At 37.3% G+C, this 25,719-nt stretch overlaps 1 protein-coding gene across 5 annotated transcripts in view; it reads left to right on the forward strand.

Annotated features, from left to right (window-relative positions):
• The window catches only part of RIMS1 (regulating synaptic membrane exocytosis 1), a 317,386-nt gene that overhangs the window by 286,117 nt on the left and 5,550 nt on the right, over positions 1-25,719 (forward strand). For all 5 annotated transcript variants that reach the window (XM_081940589.1, XM_081940585.1, XM_081940586.1 and 2 more), the window contains 4 exons: positions 7,070-7,305; positions 15,896-16,037; positions 21,136-21,248; positions 24,160-24,261. In XM_081940589.1, the coding sequence (XP_081796715.1) occupies positions 7,070-7,305; positions 15,896-16,037; positions 21,136-21,248; positions 24,160-24,261 (593 nt within the window). The remainder of the gene's footprint in view (positions 1-7,069; positions 7,306-15,895; positions 16,038-21,135; positions 21,249-24,159; positions 24,262-25,719) is intronic.

The following is a 25,719-nucleotide window of genomic DNA, read 5'->3' on the forward strand; positions in this document are numbered from 1 at the left end:
ATCTCTTTTTTCTCTCCCCATCACCGGGAGTCAAAATTTTATAGTAACACATTTAATAATGAATAATTTCCTCCATTTTATTTCACTCAAAATCTGTGGTTTAGAGGAGACAACTCATATTGTGTAATGATAGAACCATCTCTGATATGTCTTTCACAATTTTCATAATATTTGGTACATATTGTTATTTCATAATGTTTAGAATCATGTCAGTTTCAATGGTAAAACAATTTACATATCATAATGGATAGAGCGCAATTCCAAACAAATGATAAACACAAACTGATTGTGTTATCTTTGTTAAATATCAAATGACTATTTTCGGTCTGGCCAAGCTGGAAGAGCAGTGTTATATCTTACATGGAAATTCCTTTTCTGCAAGGAATGAATGCAAAATACACACACATTCACTATGTAATTCTGAATATTTTCTAGTCTGCATACTTAGAAGCCAGTGCTATTGAGATAAGAATTATTGGAGATAGAATTAAGTGACCACATCTTTTAAAGGATATTTCGTTGGACTTCCACCCTCATTCAAGCTGTGAGATGAGTTTCTCTTTTTTTTTGAAGGATAGATTAGTAGTCAGATACAGTGGTTGTTTAGTGGAGAGGACCAACAAAGAAGCATTGTCAGGAGATTTGGAGAAGGATTCTGGAGAGACACCAATGATTGGTGAGATAGCTATCATTATAATGTATAATACAGAGTGCCAGTTTGTAGCTCTTTATACTAATGGGATAGTATGATAGTTAAGGGATGAAAACCAGGAGGATTGCACTTCTCGTAGGGATGAAAGTCAGTAGAGTGACTTCGGGCCAGTCACTGACTCTCATCTCAACCCTCCCTACAGGGTTGTAGTTGTGAGGAAATAGGAAGCCAGAGTTTAGGTATATTCTGCTGCTGTGAGTTCTCGTTCTCTCTCCCTCTCCTTCTTCTCCCTCTCTCTCACACACACATGCACGTGCACACACACACTTAGTAGATAAAAATATTATAATAATAATCTTGAAGCAAGAATTGGCCTGGTTTCTGGCAGTTCCTTTACTCATTTCACTAGAACGTTTTTCAGTTGTAGATTGCTGCTACAAGAGTCTGCTACATGCCTACTCCAGCACACTTCAGGTATCTTTTTGCCTTTGAATTCAAATATAGGAATTATGGTTTGAGCCAGTGTGAGTTTGGTCTAGTGCAGTGATGGCTAACCTTTTTGCCATCATGTGCCAAAAGCAGGGAGAGCGGGGTGTGTGTCATGTGTGTGCATGCCCTCCCACCGCGCATGCACGTGTGACACCCCCCCCGCATGCGCACCCGCCCTCCCCTGTGTTTTTCTGCATGATGGTACGGTGATCCCATTTTTCGCCCTCCCCAGGCTCCAGAGGCTTTCTAGGAGCAAGGGGAAGGCGAAAATGGCCTCCCTCGCTCTCCCTCCTGAGGCCAGAAATGGTCCATTTTCCAACTTCCGGGTTGCCCATAGGGCCGTTTTTCTTCCCCCGGAGGCTTCAAGCTGCTCCTGAACTTCCGGTTTGCATGTTGGGTTGTTTTTCGCCCTCTGGAGGCTTCAGGGAAGGCTGAAATCAGGCCAAAAATGTAGGCTGAAGTCAACTGGCCAGCACACCCATGCGCACAGGAGCAGACAGGGCAACACATTCTCTAAGAAATGGCTCCGTGTGCCACAGGTTCGCCATCATGGGTCTAGTGGTTTTCATGCTAGAATGTAGGAGTCTCTGGGTTCTAGCCTTGCCTTAGGCATGAAGCCAGTTGAGTGAACTTGGCCAGTCATTTTTTTCTCAGGCCAACTCATCTCACAGGGTGGTTGTTATGGGGAAAATAGGAGGAAGGAGTATTAGGTATGTTTGCAGCTTTCAGTTATTTATGGAAATAATAAAGGCAAGTAAAAGTAAATAAATACAACTTGTGGTTGGACATGGCACACTGTTTTGTTGGAAGAATGCCTAGAAAATGACAAGGTGTAAATGGTGGAATATAGGTTTAGAATGTTAAAGCAGGAGTAACTCTCTAAATCTTCCAGTAAGATTTTGATGACTGACTATGCTATCCATGGCAGCCATTTGAGAAAGTTTCACTGAGCAGAACCTGTTCGTAAGAAAACTTGCATAGGATTGTAATGTTAATTGGTTTATGAAAAGACTATTTTTTTCAAGGTAAGAATTTTCTCTGTGATTGATTGAAAGGACATTCTGAAGTAACACTTAAATATGGGACACTTGGAATAACAGGGTAGTTTATTTTTAGAAATATGATGTTCCTCATTAAATGGAGATGATTATCTTTCTCTTTGGTCCAGGATGGCTACTTGATCTGAAATTAATATTCATGAGCCACCTCCTTGTAAAGAGATCCATAGAAACTGAGATTTATAGTAGTAGGTATTTAACAGAGAAAGCAGAAAGCATACTTACTAGCATTGATGAAATCTGTCAACGAACTACAATAAGAAAACCTAAGTATGGTCTAAAAAGAAGCCCATGAGCTATCGATAATTTCTTATTGTATTGAAGAATTATATGAAACAGGGACGATCTATCTGTGAATGAAATTATCAAAGATTCCATGCTAAGAGATCCACAAGATCAAAAAATAGTGACTCATAACTTGTGCAGAATCAACTGTGCTGCTGGCCTTCATTTCAAAAAAAAGATGTATTTTCATAGAGTGCATAGGTGAGTCATTTTACAAAACAGATATTAAATGTTTACATTTATTTGTCAAACTAAAATTATACAACCTTCAATGTGATATTTGTTATGTATTTAACTGAATCTGAGGGGGGAGTGTTCTCATATGCTTATATGTATGTATGCATGTAACTGATCTACATATTAAAACATTATTTTAAGAAACTTAGAATGACCGATGTGCAGTATATTATTTTAATTTACTGAATTTGAGTCCTACAATAAGTAAAGTATGCCTTTTTAAATTTCCATTCAGTTGCATCATATCATTAAAATAAAACAATGAAGATTACAGGGAAGGGTAACATGTGTATGCCATCAAAATAGCTCAGCTTTTGATAGGATCTCATTAGTTCTTTTAGTTAATTTTGATTTTTCTCTCAGTGCTGATGGGGACTCCTAATCCTGTGATGTCTTCGAGGAAGACATGATTTCAAGAATAATTTAAATCCATCAGAATGGTCTAAATCTGCTTTGGGGTTCCTCAAATATCTGCACATGAATCTTGAAGATTAATATTTTGTTTTTGAGCCGTAGATGCCCCTGCTATTCCACATACAAATTGTGAAGTTCTCTTCAGAACTAGAGGCAGTTATTCAGCAATCCTTTACTTAATCCTAAAATAGAAAGTTAATTTAAACTTATAAATGCATCAAGGGCTTCCTTCTTTTTGAGATATTCTTGTGAAATTTTTTTTTTTGAAACCTTCCGTTTTCAATGGTTAATTGTCCTGCAGGCTATTAAGATTGCTCCATTATTGGGCGGGGAGAGACACTGTCCAGTAACAGGGTTACCACAGGGTTTTCTGTGTTTTGCAGTGTAGTAAAACTTTAACGTGATTCAAATAGGCTCAGTCAAATCAAGATATCTCTCAATTACCAAGGGGGGGAATCACTTTCCCAAGTTTAACTTTGATATTAATTTATAATCACTGGAAGCTTGTGTAATCTTTCCTTCCGTTAGAATTTAAGTGTAGAGATGAAGCACTGATAGTTGATGGTCATGATGGAGAAGGCCTGAAAGGACATGTGCAACAAGGATGCTGGGAAATGTAGTTTTCCAAAGCATCTCAGTATCTAGTATAAATTTTAGTAAACTGCTTATCTCAGAACTATTGTATCAAGGGACATGTAATTATCAGAATGTTTGACAACAATTATAATGACATGCCCCTAAAATTTTCTGCTGTTATTATTTCTAATATTGTGATGGAAATCTGTACTATATAGTTTTGTGTAATAATTAAGGCACCAAGCTAGAGACTGTGAGTTATATTCCTGCAAAACTTTTGCCTGTTATATGTCTATCATACATTCTAATCCTTGTGTCATTAATAATTGCAACACCTTCAAAAAAATAGCAGTATAGCAAAAAGCTTCACTATTTATTTCAAGAACAAATGCATGTAATGAATAAGAACTTCTTCATTTCCCCAGAGCTGAGGATTTAGTTCATGTTGTTCCTTCCTTATCTAGTTTTATTCTGATAAGAGGTGATTATGGTTAGGAATAAATACTAAGATGGTCTCTTCATAATTACCTATTTTTAAATGAAAAGAACTGTAGCCGTGCAACTTCACTGATATCAAATTTTCAAAGGAATGGATCTCATGTCTTTGATCTCATTACAAAGCATTTGAGAATAAAAAATTAAAAATAACAGTGGCTTAATAATAAGCATAGCTAATATTGTAATTAATTTCTTTCAAAGCAAAAAGTTAGATTTATCATGTATGAGATTGGTGTCCTGCCTTTGAGGCTCAGGAAGAGAACGGACTTTTTTTTCTTGTTTAGTGGTGATGGCAGTGATGATAATGTTGTGGCTGCTATTATAAAACCAATATACATTTTTCATCTTTGGGTTTCTGTGCTGAATATGAAATTCTTATATAAAGTAGGGTAGGTGGGACAGAAAAATCCATACCTGACCAAAATAATGGTTAAAATTCGTTGGCAAAATAAAAAGATCACATCAGAATTGCTCAAACAATAGTACTTTATTATCTTGTATAAAACAAAAGAATCTTATTTTCATCCTTTCTTTCTTACTTCATTGCCAGTAATGTTTCTGTTTCTGTATAATAAATCCTTTCTTTATCCAAGTTAAAGATTCACAACATGTGTGCATATGCAACATATGCAATAATCCACTGACTGCTTGATAGTAAGCAAGAAAGTTTGCCTGCAGGATATTTTTTCCAAAGGGAAAAATCTAACAGGAAAAAAAAGAATTAGATCCAGAAAAAAAATAACATCAATTTATTTCAAAAGAGAATTAAGCACTTGTCTAGAACTGTCTCATGAAAATCAATATCTTTCCTACTAAAGATCTCCTATCCATTTGTTTGTAACTTTCAATTACCATATTTTTCGGAGTGTAAGATGCACCTTTTTAACCCCAAAAAGAGGGTGAACATCTGGGTTCGTTTTATACACTGAATACAGCATCTTTGGCCTACCGAAACCCTGCCCCCTTTGCAAAAATGGACGTGCAGAGGGTTTGGGAGGCTTGCAAAGTGCTCCTGGGGGCTGGGAAGTGCCGTTTTTTTCTCGTTTTTGGCCCCCAGACCCTAGGACCACTCTACAAGACCCCCAAAACCTCTGTATGCCTTTTTTCAGGCAAAAAGTGGCCCATTTTTTGCTCGTTTTTGCCCCCCCCCCCCCACAGCTCCCAAAAGCACTTTACCAGTCTCCCAAAGCTCTGCATGCCCTTATTTTTTGCAAAAAGAAATGAGGCATGCAGAGGGTTTGGGAAGCCTGCAGAGTGCAAAAACTTTATTTTTTAAATTTACCTCTTCAAAATCATGGTGCGTCTTATACTCTGGTGCATCTTTTAGTCCGAAAAATATGGTAGGCAAAATACTGCATGCTAGGGGAAGAATTTTTGAGGATACCTCAAATGCGTTAAAAGAATGCAAACAAGAGACGCATTTCTCTTGTGGAATTGAAATTTCAAGTTATCTTCAGACTAGTTGTATTTGCAAACTTGTGGCCACTGCAGTTCTGCTGTGGTCAGCCACAGTCACATGATTGTGATTTCTGATGCTCCCTACCAACTTCTCACAAACAATATTAATGTTGAAGCGGGCACAAAATTAGAAGTTGCTCCCACTCCCCCTAATTTTTGCCCAACCATGGTTGTTCTGTTTCTCTATTTTGGTAATGTCTCTGAAAGGTTGATCCGACAGGTCATAAGTTGCCTAATGGGATATAAAAGTGGCTACACTCTGCTGACAAATTGTAGTCTTCTATCTTTGAGAACATTGCTGTTCACTATTACTTGCGTTTTATAAATATCATATCTCTGAGATAGATAGATGGATGGATGATAGATAGATAGATAGATAGATAGATAGATAGATAGATAGATAGATAGATAGATAGATAGATGATAGATGAATATATATATAGCATTTTCAGTTGAAAAAATATTTTTTCTCAGGTATTTTTTAAGTTTTACCTTTCTCTAGTTCAATCCTCAGATGGAAGTTCCATTAATTTAATTGGTTCTAATACTGAATATGCATGTAAAGAATTGTATAATAAGGTACAATTATATTTCGTATATTAATAGTTATAAATGTCATGTCAAAATTTGCTGCCCTTATTTCACGTAGTTAAAAAGTTTATTTTGGATAATGTGGAACAGTTCCTTAGGGATTTCAGATTTATGCATATAGGATTAAACAAAATATTCTCAAAGAAAATGTCCTTGATTTCACCTAGTGGAATAGGCTTGAACTCTTTTTTCCAATGTTTGTATACTAATTTTGTCATTTAAATAACACTTTTGTGACTTATCAGTTTTTTCAGGTTCATATTCCAGTCAAATGAAGGAGCTTGGAAATGTATCATTTTATTTCCCCAATATAACTTTTTCAGAGAACTTTATTTAGATTGCACATTATATTACCTTAGAATTTTGTTTCAAACAAGCGATCTCAATGAATGGCAAGTTTGTTTATTCCCCAACTCTATGTCCCATTATATTTAATGGAAGTAATGAAATATCATAATTATAATATAGTGTAGTATTTTAAATCTTTCACTTGGAAAGTTATTTCTCATTAGGAAAACTGAGATGGGATATAAAACTATAATTAAATTTTTAAAATGGACCTGTAAACTGAGAGATTGCTTTAATTAGCCGATTAGGGAAGAGTGGCATTACTTTTAAGAAATGGCATTTGAAAGTATCAAAGAAGTTTAAAAGTATTCTTATTAAGACTTGAGCAGGAAAAGTTAAATGTATGTATGTATGTATGTATGTATGTATGTATGTATGTATGTATGTATGTATGTATAAAACACTAGTGTGTTTTAAACTCATAATTTAAATGTACATTTATGTTTTTACTTTGAAAATATAGTACGTTTACTCCTAAAATGCAAGGCGGAAGGATGGGGACTTCAGGGAGAATCATCACAAAGAGCACAAGTGTGAGTGGAGAAGTATATAAGTTGGAACAGAATGATGGGAGTCAATCAGATACCGCAGTTGGGACAGTCGGAACAGGTGGGAAGAAGAGAAGATCAAGCCTTAGTGCCAAAGTGGTTGCCATGGTATCTCGCAGAAGCAGAAGCACATCCCAGCTTAGCCAAACAGGTGAGTGAGATAAATGTAGCAGGATCATAGAGGCTTCTGAGAAGAATCTATTTTTTTGTGGCCCTATGGTACAGTCACTAGTGTCAACTATAAAATATTGTAAAATAAGTACTGTAGAATTTTGTTTTGCCCATTGTGGTGTACATTGATCTGAAAGGTACTTAGAGTACTCACAATGTAATAGTATTTATTTTTAAAAATGAACATATTGATTTGAACATAATAAAATAATAAATATTACACACACACATACACACACACACTCGCTTCAGGGAGTGTGTGTGTATGTGTGTGTAGTCTCTGGAGAAGCTCAGTCAAGCAAACTAATAAGAATAGAGCATGATGCTATGTAACATACTTTTAAATATATATTTTTTTCTCTTGAGGTACTTTAGAAACCATAAAAGCTTTATCCCTATAGCCTAAAGAAAGAACAGGGGTATATAGAGAGATGGAAGAATGCTTTAAGGTTCACAGCTCTTTTCAAATCTATGAATCCTGTTCCTCGTTCTGATAAGTGTAGATCTCCTTAACTGATGCTTAAGAAAGAAAAGGAAAAGGAAATTCTTGATTTAAAATAGGGTTTAGCCACATTAATAGAAGGTGATTTCATCAGCAAGATAATCACAGTCTACAGGTATGTGAAATATTTCTGATTGGATTATCTTTCTTTATCCTGCCTTTTTAAAAAATTGATAAAGTAATTACCCCTTTTCCACTTCATTAGCACTGATAAGATAAATGGAATTCAGCTGCTTAAATAACCCAGGGTAGTTTATATGTGCTTGGTTTTCAAATAAATCTTCAGATAAAAATGCATATGTGTACAGTATGTGTTCCATCAATTTTACTGGTAGTATCTGGAGTTAATAATATTCAAAGTCATATTATGCGAAATATTTGCCTGTGCAAGATTTTTTAAGGAAATGGTCCTAGTTTGTTTGGGCAGTACCTCTTAAAACTGTATTTCAATCCCAGTTAATGTGGCAGCATTAAAATGATCTCTTCTGATATCTGGATTTCTGTTGAATGGTCGTATCAGAAATAGTCTGCAAAATTAATGATACTCGTTTTGTTTCTTCTAAATAGAGCTATGATTAAAATGCGCTTTTCTATTTACCAAACAGGCATCCCAGAGCTTCGGGGTACTTTGCGTCTCTCACAAATCAGTGTTGTGTTTTACCTCTTAGAAGAATGGGACCATCAGACATTAAGTGTATTATCTCATTTATTTCAGTGGGTTTTACTTCCAAATAAAAATGCTTCAGAATTGTATCTGAAATGAGAGCCTCTCCGTTGCGTTGATTTCCTACATTCACTCTCTATTAAAGTGTTACATGAAGAAGGAAGACATCCTGCCATTCTTGTCTGTACACATATATGTATTTTTAAAAATATGGTTGGTCTCAATTATGGATCTCTAACCCTATATTCGATTGTAATAAAACTTATTGTGATGAAGATTATGTCTATTGAAAATAGATTGAGTTACTTCAAGGATTCATAGTTTACATAAAATATTCACCAGTCGTGTATTTTTAATTGATATTGATGCATGTTTCGGGTTCTTTAAACAATGCAACAGTACCAAAGACTGCTGTGATAAGCAGTGTTGGATCATTTATATATTTTTTAGAAAATAATTAACAATGATGTTTTGGCTCAGCTTGGAAACTGGCATTACTTTTACTCTTATTATAATTTGTTTTGTTCTTTATTTTCTATGAAGAGACAACATTTAATATAATCTATGAATGGAATAAAATAACTTCTGTTTCAACAGAGTGATAAATGTATGAAGGGGTACATTGTTTGTGTAGTCAATATAGTTCAGCCTATTCAGAGAGTTTTTCCTCCCTTCCCTTTCCCTCCGTTCCTCCCTTCCTTCCTGGAGTTAATTCTTAGATTTATCTTCTTTTCTTAAATTGATGTGCTGACTGCCAAACACAATTTAAGTATGGTGGAATTATTATGGTTCCTTTCATCTTCAGGAAAGTGGGGAGCTGATTTGCCACATTCAACGAATTAATGAATATTGTATTAAATAAGAATTTGTGAGGCAGCTTCTTTGAGTGCCTTACTACTGAATGACAAAGCCATTCCTTGCACATGGGGCTTCTACTGGCAATTCTGAACAGTGCCATACTTCTCTTGACAGGTTCATATTTTAAATAGCTGTACTAATAACAATAGTTGTGTTGGAATTGTGAATACAGTTTACAGTGTTACTAGCCATTGCTGATATGATTTTGTATGGGTTTTTTTGTTTCAAGACAAATGAACATTTTATGAATATATAAATTGCTATAATATAATCTGGGAAAAAGGAACAGGTGTATTCATGGTTATGGATGTTCACATTATTCTGATTTTTCTACTCATTTCACTTCACTAATAGCCTCCTACAGATTACTTAATGGAGTACTTTTTTCTTATGTAAAGTGACTGTTCTCATGGAAGTTTTTATATCAGTTTTCCTTGTCCTACATTCTAGCTCATAAACTGATGAAGAAATCTGCATTGAAGAAGTGTGATATGTGAGCAATGTATGTGCATTTTATGCAAAAGCTTTGGAACTAGAATGCAGCTATTACTGACTCTATTCTGTATTTTTAAATTTTATATATGTTTATATATGATAATTAGATGACTTATATAGGGCTAATTTGCAAGAAAACATTAGGGAACAATACGGATGTACTTCATGGAAAGAACTTGATCTGAACTAAGGCTCAAGCATATTAATAACTGCTTAGTATGGATTGGATTTTGCTCATAAGTAAAACTACTTCAGTTCTGAGCTGCAGCAATCGGGAATACAGAGAGCTTATTTGTTAAGGATTCAGAGCCCTTTTCATTATAATGCAGGAGATCTGAATCCATGTTTAATGCTTCACTTTAGGTGATTTTGTGGTGGTCTTCCTTGAATTGCTTCATTTGTTCAACTTTTTATATAGCAGCTATCAACAACTGTTCTCTGCCTGTCAGTCTAAAGAAGAGGAATTAGTTGGGATTCTAAAAGCAAGAGCAGCACTGGAGAATTGGCAACATCATGATCACTCCCTTGGATCCTGAAGATGGGCATCTGGAGCAATATTTTAAAAACTCTTTTCCTGGGTTGCGCTCTTATGCTTTCTGTTGATTGCTGCAGGGGGTGAGTTTCTTTAAAGATGCTGCCCAATAAATCTTTCCTCTTCGGTTTCACCCTTTTATGGTTCTTCCACAAATGGGCATCTTCTTGAATAAAATGAAAATGACCGCTGCAGAAACAGTCATGAAATGCGATGTAAGAAATGGGTGCCCTTGCTGAGAGGTTAGGACACGCCACATGATAGGTTCTTAGCTCTGGTATGCTACTTTCCAAAAAAGCCAATAGTGAGTGATTGAATAAGCTATAAGGTTATCCTGCTCATGACCTGATCTTGTTTGCTTCTTAGAGGAGCAAACTGACACCGAAAACAGAAACAGATTATATCTGTGTGAATGTGAGTGTGTATGCAGATTTAAGAAAGGGCGCCTAAGAACCTACTCCACTCAGTTTTTTAAAGGTTTATGATACATTTCCTACTGAAAATGTACTAATATAGACAATATTTATTTTTGCTTATGCTTAAGAGATGTTTGTATGATATGTATGTGATATGAATCTGTTTCCTAACAAATGTATGAGCAGAGCAGAGCAGAGCAGAGTAGAATAGAATGACAGAGTTGGAAGGGACCTTGGAGGTCTTCTAGTCCAACCCTCTGCTGTAGGAAACCCTACACCATTTCAGACAAATGGTTGTCCAGTGTCTTCTTAAAATGAGTTGGAGCATTCACAATTTCTGGAGGCAAGTTGTTACACTGATATATTGTTCTGTCAGGAAATTTCTCCTTAGTTCTAGGTTGCTTCTCTCCTTGATTAGTTTCCATTCATTGCTTCTTGTCCTGCCCTCAGGTGCTTTGGAGAATAGATTGACTCCCTCTTCTTTCTGAGATATTTGAACACTGCTATCATGTCACCCCTAGTCCTTTTTTTTCATTAAACTAGACTCATCCAATTCCAGCAACCGTTCTTTATATGCTTTAGCCTCCAGTCCCCTAATCATCTTTGTTGCTCTTCTCTGCACACTTTCTAGAGTCTCAATATCTTTTTTTTACATTGTGGTGACCAAACGTTTTGGACACCACAATGTAAAAAAAGATATTGAGAGTATTCCAAGTATGGCCTTACCAAGACATTTTAAAGTGGTATTAACACATCACGTGATCTTGATTCTATTCCTCTGTTAATGCAGCCTAGGACTGCTTTGGCTTTTTTGGCAGCTGCTGCACACTGCTGGCTCATATTTAAGTGATTGTCCACAAGGACTCCAAGATCCCTTTCACAATTAATATTAAAACAACTAGGTATAATAATCTATTTTAAAGTAATGATGCCATTGAGTTAGTAAAATAATTGACACTTTGTAAAAATGATCGAAGTATGCTAGTAATTAGTAAATTATAGTATTAGATGAAACTTTCCTTTTCATGGTTTGTTGTTTTTAAATTGCTGTGATCTGGTAAAGTGAATGTTTTTTTTAAATAAAATGACTGTATATTCTTCAGAGATGCATCTTCAAAAAAAATGTTTCAGAAATCATCATCTCAACAGTCCTTGGATGTTCTCATTCTTAAAGAAAGAAACACTAAAGAAGTCTACTGTTTCTTTGTAAGGATGCCTTTGCTGTGTTACCTATTGTAAATTGCTCTTCCAGTAATGGAAATAATGCCCTTTGGATAGTAACATAATAGTTGCACTTTTGCTTGATCTGCCACCTTATTTTTGACATGAAGCGATATGCTGAATGAGGGCAGTCATTCCTGAAACTGAGTGCAGGTCATTTCAGGAGAAATTATGCTATAAATGCATCTTTCAAACAGATAATGAAGTAAGAGTATACAAATTTCAGTATAGTTCACTGGTCCCTCTTTATGGCCTCCCTCACAGTTAAAAGTTCACAATCCAATAGAGAGACTAGAGGGGGAAAGTGGGTGAAGGGAGATATTTTTTCCCCTTTCAAATATAAAGTGGTTTAGAAGCTGTGACAAATACATCTTTCATGAGAGATTCCTAGGAATGCTCAGTTTTTCCCAGATAGAAGAATGGCAGGCTGGAGGTTATATTTCTAAATATGATAGATGGATACTGGCTAAACATTAAACATGATTTAATTTTCTTTATATTTACATTAAAGACAACTGAGAGAATTAATCTTCAACTGTATATTTAATGTGTCCTTTTGTCAGTTACAAATAGAAAATAACCATGTGTACAAGACTGCTTCCAAGGTTTTTGAGCAGTGATACAGTTTATGGATTAATGGACTTACACATGTTTTTATGACATTAATTCCTCTGCATCTTAACACCTCTGGATTAAATATTGCAATGGTTTTCTCTCTTCTACTTCAGTTAGAAGTCTTAAAAGTTATATACAAAATGATCAGATTAATGAGTTGTAAAGCTTGTCTTTTCTGTTTTCAGCGGAAAAAAATATAGCCTTAATGACTGCATTTCTTTTACAACTGGTCTTCCCCCCCCCCACCCCAGTATTTCAATTGTGTTTTCATCAATACCATCTTAAAATTCTGACTTCTTTTTTATGTATCCATAATCATTTATATATCCAAAATATATTTATAAATCAACATCTTAGGCATATTGACAAGAGTGTTCAGTTTGTTTCCCAAAGCAGCTCTTTTACCTGAAGATTTGTTTTGAAATCATGTATTAGAATCATTTGTATGAAATAGGAATGTTTAATTTTTCTTACCACAACACTTTTCTGTACAATTTGTTTGTTGAACCTTTTCAAATTACACGTGTAGAATAGTGAAGTTCTAATAGCATGGATACTGTTTTAAATATTCATCTTATATCTAGTAATTGAGATATAAAAACTCCAAAGTGTGAGCTACATATCTCTTCCTCAAAAAAGAAAAAAAGAAAAAAAAGCAATGGAAACATAGTCCACAGGAGAGCCCTGGCTATTATGAAGTCAATGTGGTGTTTAAACAAAAGTGTACAAGTATCCCAGCAATGAAACATTGCCTATTTCCCAGGGGCATTGCTATTTCTAATCACCCAAAAACAAAGATATAAAGTACCTATAACCGTGATGGCGAACCTATGGCACACGTGCCCAAAGTGGCACACAAAGTCTTGTTGCCCAGCACTTGCGGCCTTGCCTGTTTGTCTTCTGCGTTTCTGGCCTGCATGCCCACGTGACAATCAACTGTCCTTTGCGTGCATGGCAGTGCCAAAAAACAGTGTGTGCATGAGTGCCAGCCAGCTGATTGTTGGGCATTCATGCGTGCCAGAACCCGAAAGTTTGGCTTTTCCGAAGCGCAGCCCTGAGGAGTGTGTGCATGACATTTCCACACAAGCTTTTCTACACTCTGTGCCAAAAAGGTTTGCCATCACTGACCTATAAACTTGAATTTAAAAAAAAAACAAATTGGTTGAATTATTCAAACTTTCTAGAACATCAGCCAGTATTAAGTAAACATTTTCTTTATCTGATCGTAGCAGGATGGTTCACTCCACATCCCTCCTAAGCCTGTCACTTACTCTCCAGTTTCAAAGATGTATGATCAGACTTTTCTGGCAGGTGGTTCATTTGGTATAACTCATATACTAGAGGTGCCTAGAAATCAGTTACACTCGGTAGACGAAGAGGTTTTCACTTTTTAATTCCTCTTTCACGTTTCAAATTACTTGATGTTGTGTAAATACTGACATGCTTTAGAGTTCACAGAGGCAAAACTTGCTTTAAGTGTCATCATACTTATTGTCTTTATATACAATGCAATAGATCTTCAGGAATATGTTAATTTATCCAGGTCTCTGTTTCTTACAGTGGTATGTTTAATAGTGCATACTGTCTTTTACATGCTAAAACATAATGTCCATGTTTTCATAGTGGCATCTGAACAGTTTGCTCTGCATCTTAACTTTCAAATCCTTAACAGCAGATCAACAGAAACACAGAATGCTATGAATTGCAATGGGCAGGTGAACCTCTGCAGTTACGACTAGTAGAAAAAGCTGGTGTTTTTAAGTTTAGCCGTTATTTACACAGGTGTTGTCAAATGAAACAGTTGTGCATCCCCCTCTGCAGCTGAAACAAAACACACATAAAAGGCAACAGGTGCCAATCAACAGAGGGAAGGTTGTGAGAATCCAGAATAGTGTATTTCCATTGTTAATGACATGCTCAGATGGGAAGACCTTTTATCAAATGTTTTATTGAAAGAATTCCCACATATCTGTCAACAAAATAATTGGGTGATGAATTGTGTTTATCAATTATTTATGAACCTCTTTTTAACCTGATGGGATTTATTTAAATTGCATGCATTTTGGAAGTGTTTGCCATTTGCATGATTTCCAAGTGACCATAAGCCACTACCAAATGCTGTTCGATTCCCAGCATTTGCTTCCTAGTGGCCTGATGCAGCTGTTCATCAGAATTCACAGAAAGTAGAATTACAGTAGCTCTTTCAAAGGAATCCTTTGACCTTTCCTCCATCTTGAGATACCAGCAGTCCCCCAGCAACCATCACAAAAGAGATGTGAACATTTTTTTTCCTGCATTTTACAGAGGTAGAAAATAACCAATATACCACAGTGCAGTCAACAAGCAGAATGTGGGGATTAGATTGAATTGTAGACAGATTGTTGGCTGGTTTACAATATGGTCTCTCTCAGCTTAACACATCTGAAAGAATGATCGTCAGAATGAACATCCCATATCTGTATTATGAATGGAAGTCTTGTACCTGGATTTTTGTAGAAAATCACCCTATTGGGCAGCCTGCAACCAGGGTATAATAAAGATCTATCCTATGAAGAACAAACAGTGTCTCGTGAAATTATAAAATCAGTGGTGGGTTTTGCACCACCTCAGTTGACATTGTTCTTCGTGACATGCTCAGAAGTAGACATTACACCCCCCCCCCATCATCTTCGTCAGCCTGGGATCTACTTGTGATTGTGATAGGCATCACAACCCAACATATCTGGAGAATATCAGGTTGCGTGAACTTGCTGAACAATCCACAAAATATAAGCATGGCTGTTTCAAAACCAGCATTGCATCATAAATGTGCTCATAAATGTGCAGCAAATGAATGAGGAATCATTGCATTGTATCTTTCTTTAAAAAAAATAGCTGTGTTGCAGTTCCCTGTGTCTTCTGTCCCTGAGTTAAGCTAGGTAAGTGAATGTAGGATTGTAGCTATTGATGGTAAATGCTATTAAAAAGATCAAAAGAGATGCATGTTGAAAAAATACAATGAGTTGTTTATAAGCAAAATAGTCATAATGAGTAGATAAAGTAACGAATGAACTGAAATGTGTAATCTACAAGACAGTATGCTTGCTAATAATAAGATAATGCAGTTTTATTGCCTATTGTTTAGAAATTTGTTTAGTTCAATGTTCTCTCATTTTAGTCTACAGTGAACAACATACATAACTACAACAACTTTCTAACCTTTTAAAAATTCCCTGTAAGTATTCCTATTACAGTTTCTACTGCTTTCTGTTTTTCTGTCTGTTGCAGAGACTGGCAACAAGAAGCTGAAAAGCACTATACAAAGAAGCACAGAGACAGGAATGGCAGCAGAAATGAGAAGTCGCATGGTCCGGCAGCCCAGTCGGGAGTCAACTGATGGTAGTATCAACAGTTACAGCTCAGAAGGAAAGTGAGTTGAGGCCTCTGAAAACCAAATCCCATGTGTCAGACCAGCAGGTGATTTATGACAACGTTGGAAGGTTTAGGGCAGGGGTGAAATGCTCTGAAGTCTGCTACTGGTTTGCTTCACATGCGCATGTGCGCTTTGCACTGCCAGGCAGTCTGAAAAATGAGGATTAAGAAGCCTTTTCTGAGTCTGCAAAGGTAAGTAGAACAGCAGGGGGGGGGACAGCTGTGCTGTGCGATTTAGATTTGCTAGAAAGTAGGGTTTCCTGCTTTCTAGCGAATATAAATCGCACAGTACAGCTTTATTGTCGCACAGCTGATCGTCGGAACTACCGGTTTGCCTGAACCGGTAGCATTTTTTTTTTACTACTGGTTTGGGCAAACTGGTAGCATTTTTTACTACTGGTTCGGGCGAACTGGTCCAAACTGGTAGCATTTCACCCCTTGTTTAGGTGTCCATAGTGTTGCAACAGGAGGCAAATCAACTGTGGCAACCAGATAGGAGGGGCAATCTTTTAAAGAAGGGGGAAAGGAAGGATATACAAATTTAGAGCAATAGTGCCTATATAGGACAGCAGAGGAAGATAAATTGGGACAAGATTGACCTAAAAACCCTGCTGTCTCATTGCAGATGAATTGAGTGGGAATTGTGGTTGCTCAGTAGTGAAGAAAAAGTACTTTGGAGATTCTCTTGGGTAATTCTGCTGAAAGATAAAATATCCCTGGTTATGCTCTGGCAAGACTTGCTGCCTAGGGATGGAAGATCCCATGGGAAAACTTTAGCCTAAATTGCTGTTTTAATACGTGATAGCTTTTAATAGAGGCTTCAGGGGTAGATCAGGTAATTTCAAATGCTATAATTTGATTTTAAATATTGGGATGTTCTGCTGAGGTCTTCAGTTTCCTTTTAACCACACATTTATCAAAACTGCAACCGCTATGATGCAGAAAAGCAGCTGCCTCACTCTCATTCTCAAGATGGAATCTGTTATTAAATCTGAATGTTACTTTTTTCACTTTGGTAAATGCACATTGTGACAAGCATACTTAAATAAATAATCTGGTCATCTCTGAAAATAAAATAACATTGTTCTTCAATCAGTTGACTGTATTAATCCAAACCCATAGATATTTAATAAGGCCTTGATCCTAAATATGTTGCCAAACTCTGCTATTGAGCTAATGTTGTCATGATAGGGTACCAAATTTGGGGTTCTTTTATGTACTGTTATTATGGATAGGAAAAAGAAATTGAAGGAAGTTTTTTCCCAGCTTCGTTGGGACTTGAATGAGTGCACACCATTTTTTACCATGCCTAAAATCTTGGGTTGTCCCCATCTGTTTCTAGACCAACGGAACATTGGGGTATGAACTTAATAGTATAGGTTGTAGGCTTATCTTTTCAGAGGTTTTACCTGTATATAAGGAACAAAAAGGGAAGGGCCAGCGTGTAGCAGAGTTTAATGTTTGGCTAAAGGAGTGGTGTAAAAGGGAAGGCTTTGGTTTTATTAGTCATGAAGCCTGTAGCTGGTCCAATGAAAAACTGTACAAAAGAGATGGGTTGCACCCATCCAAGAAAGGAACTGAGTTACTTGGCATTAAATTCACAGATTTTCTTGATAAACATTTAAACTGAAGAGCGGGGACAGAGAATTAATAGATACAGAACATCTCTGTCCCCAGCAAACTAAAATTCATAGGGTTATAAATGCATGTAACATAGATGTGTGTGTGGGTAAGATTATCACTCCTGCTGTCAAGCAAAACCAAGCATGTAATAGTGATTGTCATACCATGTGCATGAATCACACAAGTGGCAAGAAAATAGGGGCAGTCAGGCATAATACAGGTTATGTAGACAGTAAACACAAGGTCAATCAAAATGGACTCAAATGTCTATATACCAATGCACAGAGCATGAGGAATAAACAGGGAGAATTAGAAATTCAAGTAAAAGAGGGCAGATATGATATTATTGCCATTACAGAAACTTGGTGGGATGAAACTGACAAATGGAACATACAGCTAGAAGGATTTAAATTATTTAAAAGAAATAGACCAAATAAAAGAGGAGGTGGAGTTGCACTATATATAAGAAATAACTATGTCTCTACAGAAATAGAGCACAACAATAATGAGAATTATCTTGAATGCATTTGGGTCAATATTAAAGGTTGTGGGGGAAATGACATTGCCATAGGTCTATACTACAGGCCACCCAACCAAGCAGAGGAAGAAGATGAACTTTTTGCTAGTCAGCTAACTAAGGTATGTAGGAAGCACACCACAATAGTAATGGGAGATTTTAACTACCCTGACATCAACTGGGAAACAAACTCTGCACCAAGTGGAAGATCCAACAGGTTCCTAACAAACCTAGCAGACAACTTTGTTTTCCAAAAAGTAGAGAAGGAAACAAGGGGATCAGCCATACTGGACTTAATTCTCACTAACAGAGAGGAAATGATAGAAGGTGTTGAAGTCATAGGAACCCTGGGGGCAAGTGACCATGCAATATTGGAATTCAACATTATCCAAACACAAGTAGTAGAACAAAGTCAAACTAGAGTCTTGGACTTTAAGAAAGCTAATTTCAATAAACTTAGAGAGAGCTTGGGAAAAATTCCATGGATGAGAATCCTCGAGGGGAAAACAACTCAAGAAGCTTGGGGAATTTTGAAAAATGAGATTAGAAAAGCCCAGTCTAACACAATACCAATGAAGAAGAAAAACAACAGCTCCCAAAAGAAACCAGCATGGCTGCATAAACAACTATCTGACAAACTGAAAGACAAAAAAAGTAAGTATAAAAAGTGGAAGGAGGGGGACATAACTAAGGCAGAATATCAGCAAATAGCCCGAGCCTGTAAAGATGAAGTGAGGAAAGCTAAGGCTCACAATGAAGAAAGGCTTGCCACAAAAGTAAAAATTAACAAAAAAGCTTCTTCCAACATGTTAAAAACAAGAAAAAAGTTAAGGAAACAATTGGTCCATTGCTAGGAGAAAGTGGCAAGAAGGTGACAAGCAACAGGGAGAAAGCAGAACTATTTAACTCATGTTTTGCATCTGTCTTTACACAAAGGGATAAAACAGTCCAACCTATCAAAAGCAGCACCACAAAATTAGGAACACAAATTGAAATAGGGAAGAAAATGGTAAGTGAGCACCTGTCTACCCTAGATGAGTTCAAATCACCAGGACCGGATGGATTACACCCCAGAGTTCTGAAGGAACTAGCAGACGAGATCTCAGAACCACTGAATTATATCTTTCAGAGATCCTGGAACACCGGGGAACTACCAGAGGACTGGAAAAGAGCTGATGTGGTTCCCATCTTCAAAAAAGGGAAAAAATTAGATCCAGGAAACTACAGACCTATCAGCCTAACCTCAATACCAGGAAAGATTCTGGAAAAAATAATCAAGCAACGAATTTGCGAACACCTAGAAGCAAACAAAGTAATAGCCAAAAGCCAACATGGATTTGTCAAAAACAGATCATGCCAGACTAATCTTATTGCATTCTTTGATAATGTGACAAAATTAGTGGACCAGAGGAATGCCGTTGATATAGTTTACTTGGACTTCAGTAAGGCTTTTGATAAGGTAGACCATAACCTACTACTAGATAAAGTAGAAGAATGTGGGTTAGACAGCATCACCACCAGATGGATTGGTAACTGGCTGACCAACCGCACTCAACGTGTAGTTCTCAATGGAACTGCATCTACATGGAGGGAAGTATGCAGTGGAGTACCCCAAGGCTCTGTTTTAGGCCCAGTACTCTTCAACATCTTCATCAATGATTTGGATGAGGGAATAAATGGGGAACTCATCAAATTTGCAGATGATACCAAGCTGGCAGGAATAGCCAACACTCCAGAAGATAGGCTTAAGATACAGAAGGATCTTGACAAACTTGAACATTGGGCACTATCTAATAAAATGAAATTCAATGGTGAAAAGAGTAAGGTTCTACATTTAGGCAACAAAAACGGAATGCACAGGTACAGTATAGGTGATACCTTACTCAGTAGTAGTAACTGTGAAAGGGATCTTGGAGTCCTAGTGGACAACCATTTAAATATGAGCCAGCAGTGTGCAGCAGCTGCCAAAAAAGCCAACACAGTTCTAGGCTGCATCAACAGAGGGATAGAATCAAGATCACGTGAAGTGTTAATACCACTTTATAATGCCTTGGTAAGGCCACACTTGGAATACTGCATTCAGTTCTGGTTGCCACGATGTAAAAAAGATGTGGAGACTCTAGAAAGAGTACAGAGAAGAGCAACAAAGATGATTAGGGGACTGGAGACTAAAACATGAAGAACGGTTGCAGGAACTGGGTATGTTTAGCTTAAGAGAAAGAAGGACTAGGGGAGACATGATAGCATTATTCCAATATCTCAGAGGTTGCCACAAAGAAGAGGGAGTCAAACTATTCTCCAAAGCACCTGAGGGTAGAACAAGAAGCAATGGGTGGAAACTAATCAAGGAGAGAAGCAACTTAGAACTGAGGAGAAATTTCCTGACAGTGAGAACAATTAATCAGTGGAACAGCTTGCCTCCAGAAGTTGTGAATGCCCCAACACTGGAAGTCTTTAAGAAGATGTTGGATAGCTATTTGTCTGAAACGGTATAGGGTTTCCTGCCTAGGCAGGGGGTTGGACTAGAAGACCTCCAAGGTCCCTTCCAACTCTACTATTGTATTGTATTGTATTATTGTATTCTACATGCAGAGCTTCTAGAGAAAAAAATGAGGATATTTCTTGATTGTCTTTACAATTGTCTAGACTCAGCATATCCAGAGTGCTGCCTGGACATGGTGGGAATTGTAATTCAGAATACCTGATGCTTTCATTTGAACTTGATTTCTACGGTGGGATTCTGTTTCCATACAACTAATATTGTCCTATCTTTTGTGACTATTTCAGAAACGAATAAGTAAGAGTAAGTAAATGAGTAAGGTTCAAGAATATGGCAATGTGTTCCACATCCCATAGGTTCATCTATAGCTGTGAATTTGAAAAAAGAGTCATGCCAAAATAATAGACAGATAATATGAATTATTTTTTAGCCCGTCTACTCTGATTTTTATTACAGTCTAATATTTCCTGGAGTTCGACTGGGTGCTGATAGTCAGTTCAGTGATTTTCTAGATGGGCTTGGACCGGCTCAGCTAGTGGGACGACAGACTTTAGCAACTCCTGCCATGGGTAAGAGTATATTTCTTTTACCTGTAAAACAGATTAGCTGTTTTAAAATGTATTGTTTGAGAGCAGGGTTGTCATGTCCTTGTCTAATTAAGCAGTTATTAAAATTTGTCCCATTTTTCACCCATTCTGTAGGTATGTATAATGTATGTATCTGTGGGTATATACCATGTTTTCCCGAAAATAAGACAGGGTCTTATTTTCTTTTGACCCCCCCCGAAATAAATACTTGGCCTTATTTTCGGGGCGGTCTTATTATTTTTGAAGTGCAGGAAGCGGCGAGCGTGGTCACCTCATGGCTGCTTATTATCTGGGGAGGTCTCATTTTCAGGAAAACAAAGTAGTAAGTTGATATTCCTAAATATTTTAGCCTGGGCCATGAACTAATTGCATAAAAGGAAATATTAAAATAATTTATTCGTTAAAACAGGTGGGTTGATTTCCTTTTGTGACTTTTGCAACATTTCTCTGCACCAGTTTGTGTTACAAAGCTCAGAGGTTTCTCTTTAATTAGGGTTTTTATTATTGTTGAAAACATTTAATCACACTCGAGAAAAAAACATTCAAGCAAGTGAACATCAATGTCCAGAAAACTTAGCTTGGATCCAGTTTTGCCCTTCTGCTACTTAAAAGGACATTTGAACCTGTGGGAATTCTTATTAACAAAAGTGTAGTTCCCCTTTGTATTTACAGCTCTCCCTCGCCCCTGGGTCAAATTTTCAGGAAAGCCAAGGAACTACAAGGGAAGAAAAAGCTGTAATTACTGTGTTTCCCTGAATCCTTTACCTTCCATCCACTCATGAGATTTCTGGATCCACAGTGCCATGAATTTAAAGTGACTGGCTCTCATGTGAGCTAGCAAACAGGCAGGAGAGCTGAGCAGAACAGATGAGGTTTTCAGCACCACTTTTGATTCTTTTAACCATTCACCAAAAGACCTGGGCAAACAATGCAGGAAAATCTCCAGTTGGGAAACTTCAGGTAAGCCAACGGTTGCCCTTCCTGGGAGAATCATCGGCTAAGGAGGCAAAGATTTGGGGCAAGGGCTTCTGTCCCTTGTCTCCTGTATGCTGAGGTCTGTAATAGAAGACTGAGCAGGTCACTTCCTATATTCTTTGGACGTTAATGAAGCTGTTTCCAAGGGATGCTCTTTTCAGAGTTATATTGAAGTGCTCAATTCTACTGTATAGACAATTAGATTCTGAACCATTTGTAACCACTTAGCTCTCTTCCCCTTCTTGGAATTTCTCAGTCCCATGATCATTCCCAGAACATATGTAAATGAATTACATATGCAATATACTAGGATGCTGCCAATATTAATGTAAGATACAAATTTACAAGCATGGGTGAATGCAGTTTTCCCAGACGACTTCCTTTGTATAGAGTGAAGTTCTCTCTGAAGATCTGCCAATAGGCCATCTTCTCTTTGAAAACTGTTCACTTGATGCCAACAATTCTGTCTTGATGACAGAAGTAGAAAGAAAGCCTTAACGTTTCCTGAGCCCGAGTACAATTCAACCTGTCCCCAACTTCAGCTGTTATTGTAATTTTATTTAGTGTAGAGTTTGTTTATTTCTGTCTAATGTTCCTTATTCATTTAGAGATGTACTAACTATGTTGGAGCTATCAGTGAATCAGTTCAGTGATGAGTTGCTATTTTTTTTTTACTACTGGTTCACAGAAGCATCTGTGTCGGTGGGTGGGCGGAGCCTCCTGCCACCGCTACTACTGGTTCGCCCGATCCAGGCCAAATCGGGAGCAACCCACCTCTGAATCAGTTGTATTATAAATGATGATTTGATTTTTTAGTTGTATACAATACACCTGCTGGGTTTTAATCAATGCAATTCTACAATCAGTTCATGCATGACTTAGGTTGAAAACAATTTATTTTTCCCAATGACATATTATTTCCACTATTTATGCTTTTAATTTTTAATAGGCTTTGTAGAGATTCTAACACAGAAAATCAATTTGAAAGATTTATTCTTTTTAAAAAGACGTTTTGGGAAGCTTCTCCTGTATATCAGATATATAAATCTTGTTCTAATTGGAAAACTCTTGAGCTGTTGTTGCACCCTCTGCTGAGGCCCAGTGGGCCTGAACAGTTAAAAAAAAGTGTATAGCAGGACATAGAGCTTGGAGCTTGTTTTCTGAAGTGGTTCCTGCTGCCATTTTTATGATTGCCATTCAACCAAGGGCATTTAAATCTATAGTTCTGTTTATGCCTTTGATGTTAGTCTAAATTGCATACTACATAAGAGAAATCGTGCCAGTTAGCTAAAATGTAAGTTAAACCAATTGGGGAAAAAGAGACAGAAAATTTAGCAAGCCAGGATAGAAGTGCTTAATAAAATAATAAATAGCACAATTTAAGGTACACTATACAACTTCCTTCCTTCCTTCCTTCCTTCCTTCCTTCCTTCCTTCCTTCCTTCCTTCCTTCCTTCCTTCCTTCTTTCCTTTCTTTCCAGTGGTGGGTTTCAATTTTTTTTAGAACCTATTCTGTAGGTGTGGCCTGTTTTGTGGGAGTAGCGCGGTGGTCATGTGACTGGGTGGGCGTCGCAGAGGCGGGGTGATTGGTAAGCCAGCCAATCAGTGAGCGGCGGCTGGGGAAAGCATGGTGCGGCCAGGTGGGACAAACAAGCGAGCAGCGACTGGGGGGCGGGGGGAGTGATTGGGGGGGGGCAGGTGGGTGTGAGCGTTCCGGTACTGTGCCACTGGACGAACAGGTTCCAAACGGTACGCTAAATTTCACGAACGGGTTCTAGCGTACCGGTGTGAACCGGCTGAAACCCTCCCCCCTTCCTTCCTTCCTTCCTTCCTTCCTTCCTTCCTTCCTTCCTTCCTTCCTTCCTTCCTTCCTTCCTTCCTTCCTTTGATTAATATGATAATTCTATCTCTGTCTTAGGAGATATTCAGATTGGAATGGTGGATAAGAAAGGACAGTTAGAAGTGGAAGTCATTAGAGCTCGAGGCCTTATACAGAAGCCTGGCTCTAAATCTACCCCAGGTAAGAAAAACTATCTAGCCAAAGTTTAGGGGTGCTCTGGGTCCACATTTTTCAGACTGTGCATATAGCTGTGAAGAATCGTTTCCCAAAATATGGATGGAGCACTCAAGCACTGCTTAGAATATCCAAGGGCATCTGTGAGATGGGGCACAAAGAGTAAAGATGGTGGCAGCAAATGCACAGTTGAAGACCCACTCACCCTTTGTGTGTGCTGTAAGGGTGCTGTGTGGGCTTCAATCACAAGGATGTGTCCGCCATGTCAACCTTTTGAGCAAGTGCCATGCATGGCCATTCTTGGAATGATGGCTCTAATACCCAAACACCATAGCTCCTATAATTATTGCTGCAAGAATAATCAGAGAAGTTATGAAAGAACATGTAAGGGGAGGGGGCTTTACTTGATTCTCCTAAACCTAAGAGAATAACCAAGATCATAAAATGTTGTAGATGGTTACAATATTTTGATCATGGTAATAATAAGCATGGCACTGTTTAACATTATTAACTAATGAACCATTTGGGATTGAACAAATATGATTGTATAAAAATATGTTTTATTCATACTTGCCCCTTCAACAGGCAAAACAACTTATGATTAAATCTGTTTTATAATTTTCATCGGTTTCTCTATGCTATAAATCCAATAGATGTCGCCAGATGTGGATAAGAAGTTAAATTGCAATGGTTTTTATTATTATTATGAGAATAAAGTTTGTTCTACTCTATGGGCTTAGCTACATATAGGATTGCCCTGTATACTACCTCATAGAACAGATGACAAAAGATTGTCATAATTTAAGAAATCTTCCAATTCAAAACACTACGCATAATACACATTTCCAGCATCATTAAGAAGTGCACAGAGTAAGTGAGGGATGCTCTGAAGCCAAGTAACCAAAGTCTTTAGTGCCATTCTTATCTTTTGCACAAGTCAGTAACTTGTTATTTCCTATCAAGAAGAAAGCCAAATCTCTGAAAAGAATCCCTGATACGATGAAAACTTTCAGACATGCCTACTGGAAAAAGCATAATTTTCTAGCTCAGTTTTTTGTGCTAAAACAAGAAACATAAATACTGGCAAGAAGATTGCTATCTCTTAGACATTCTTTCCTGATCCATAATTGATTATTTGTCTGTATGATAAAGAGATAGAGAGATGAGAGCCAGTTTGGTGTAGTGGTTAAGTCACTCAAGCTTGTTGTGTGACCTTGACCAGTCACTGTGTCTCAGCCCTAGGAAGAAGGCAAACCACTTCTGAAAAATCATGCTATGAAAATTGCAGGAAATTGACCTGTCTCAAACGATCAGGCACTATTGAAGATGTATTTATCTGTCTTCTGTTTCTCTATTTATCTCTATCCATCCACAATCAGTAACTGGTACCTTACATTAACCTTTCTTTCTGATTTTCAGAAGAAATGTTAAGGATTAAAGTAAACAGAATATTTACAGTATATG

Source organism: Natrix helvetica (genome assembly GCF_964273705.1).
Source record: "Natrix helvetica genome assembly, chromosome: 2".
NCBI lineage: Eukaryota > Metazoa > Chordata > Lepidosauria > Squamata > Natricidae > Natrix > Natrix helvetica.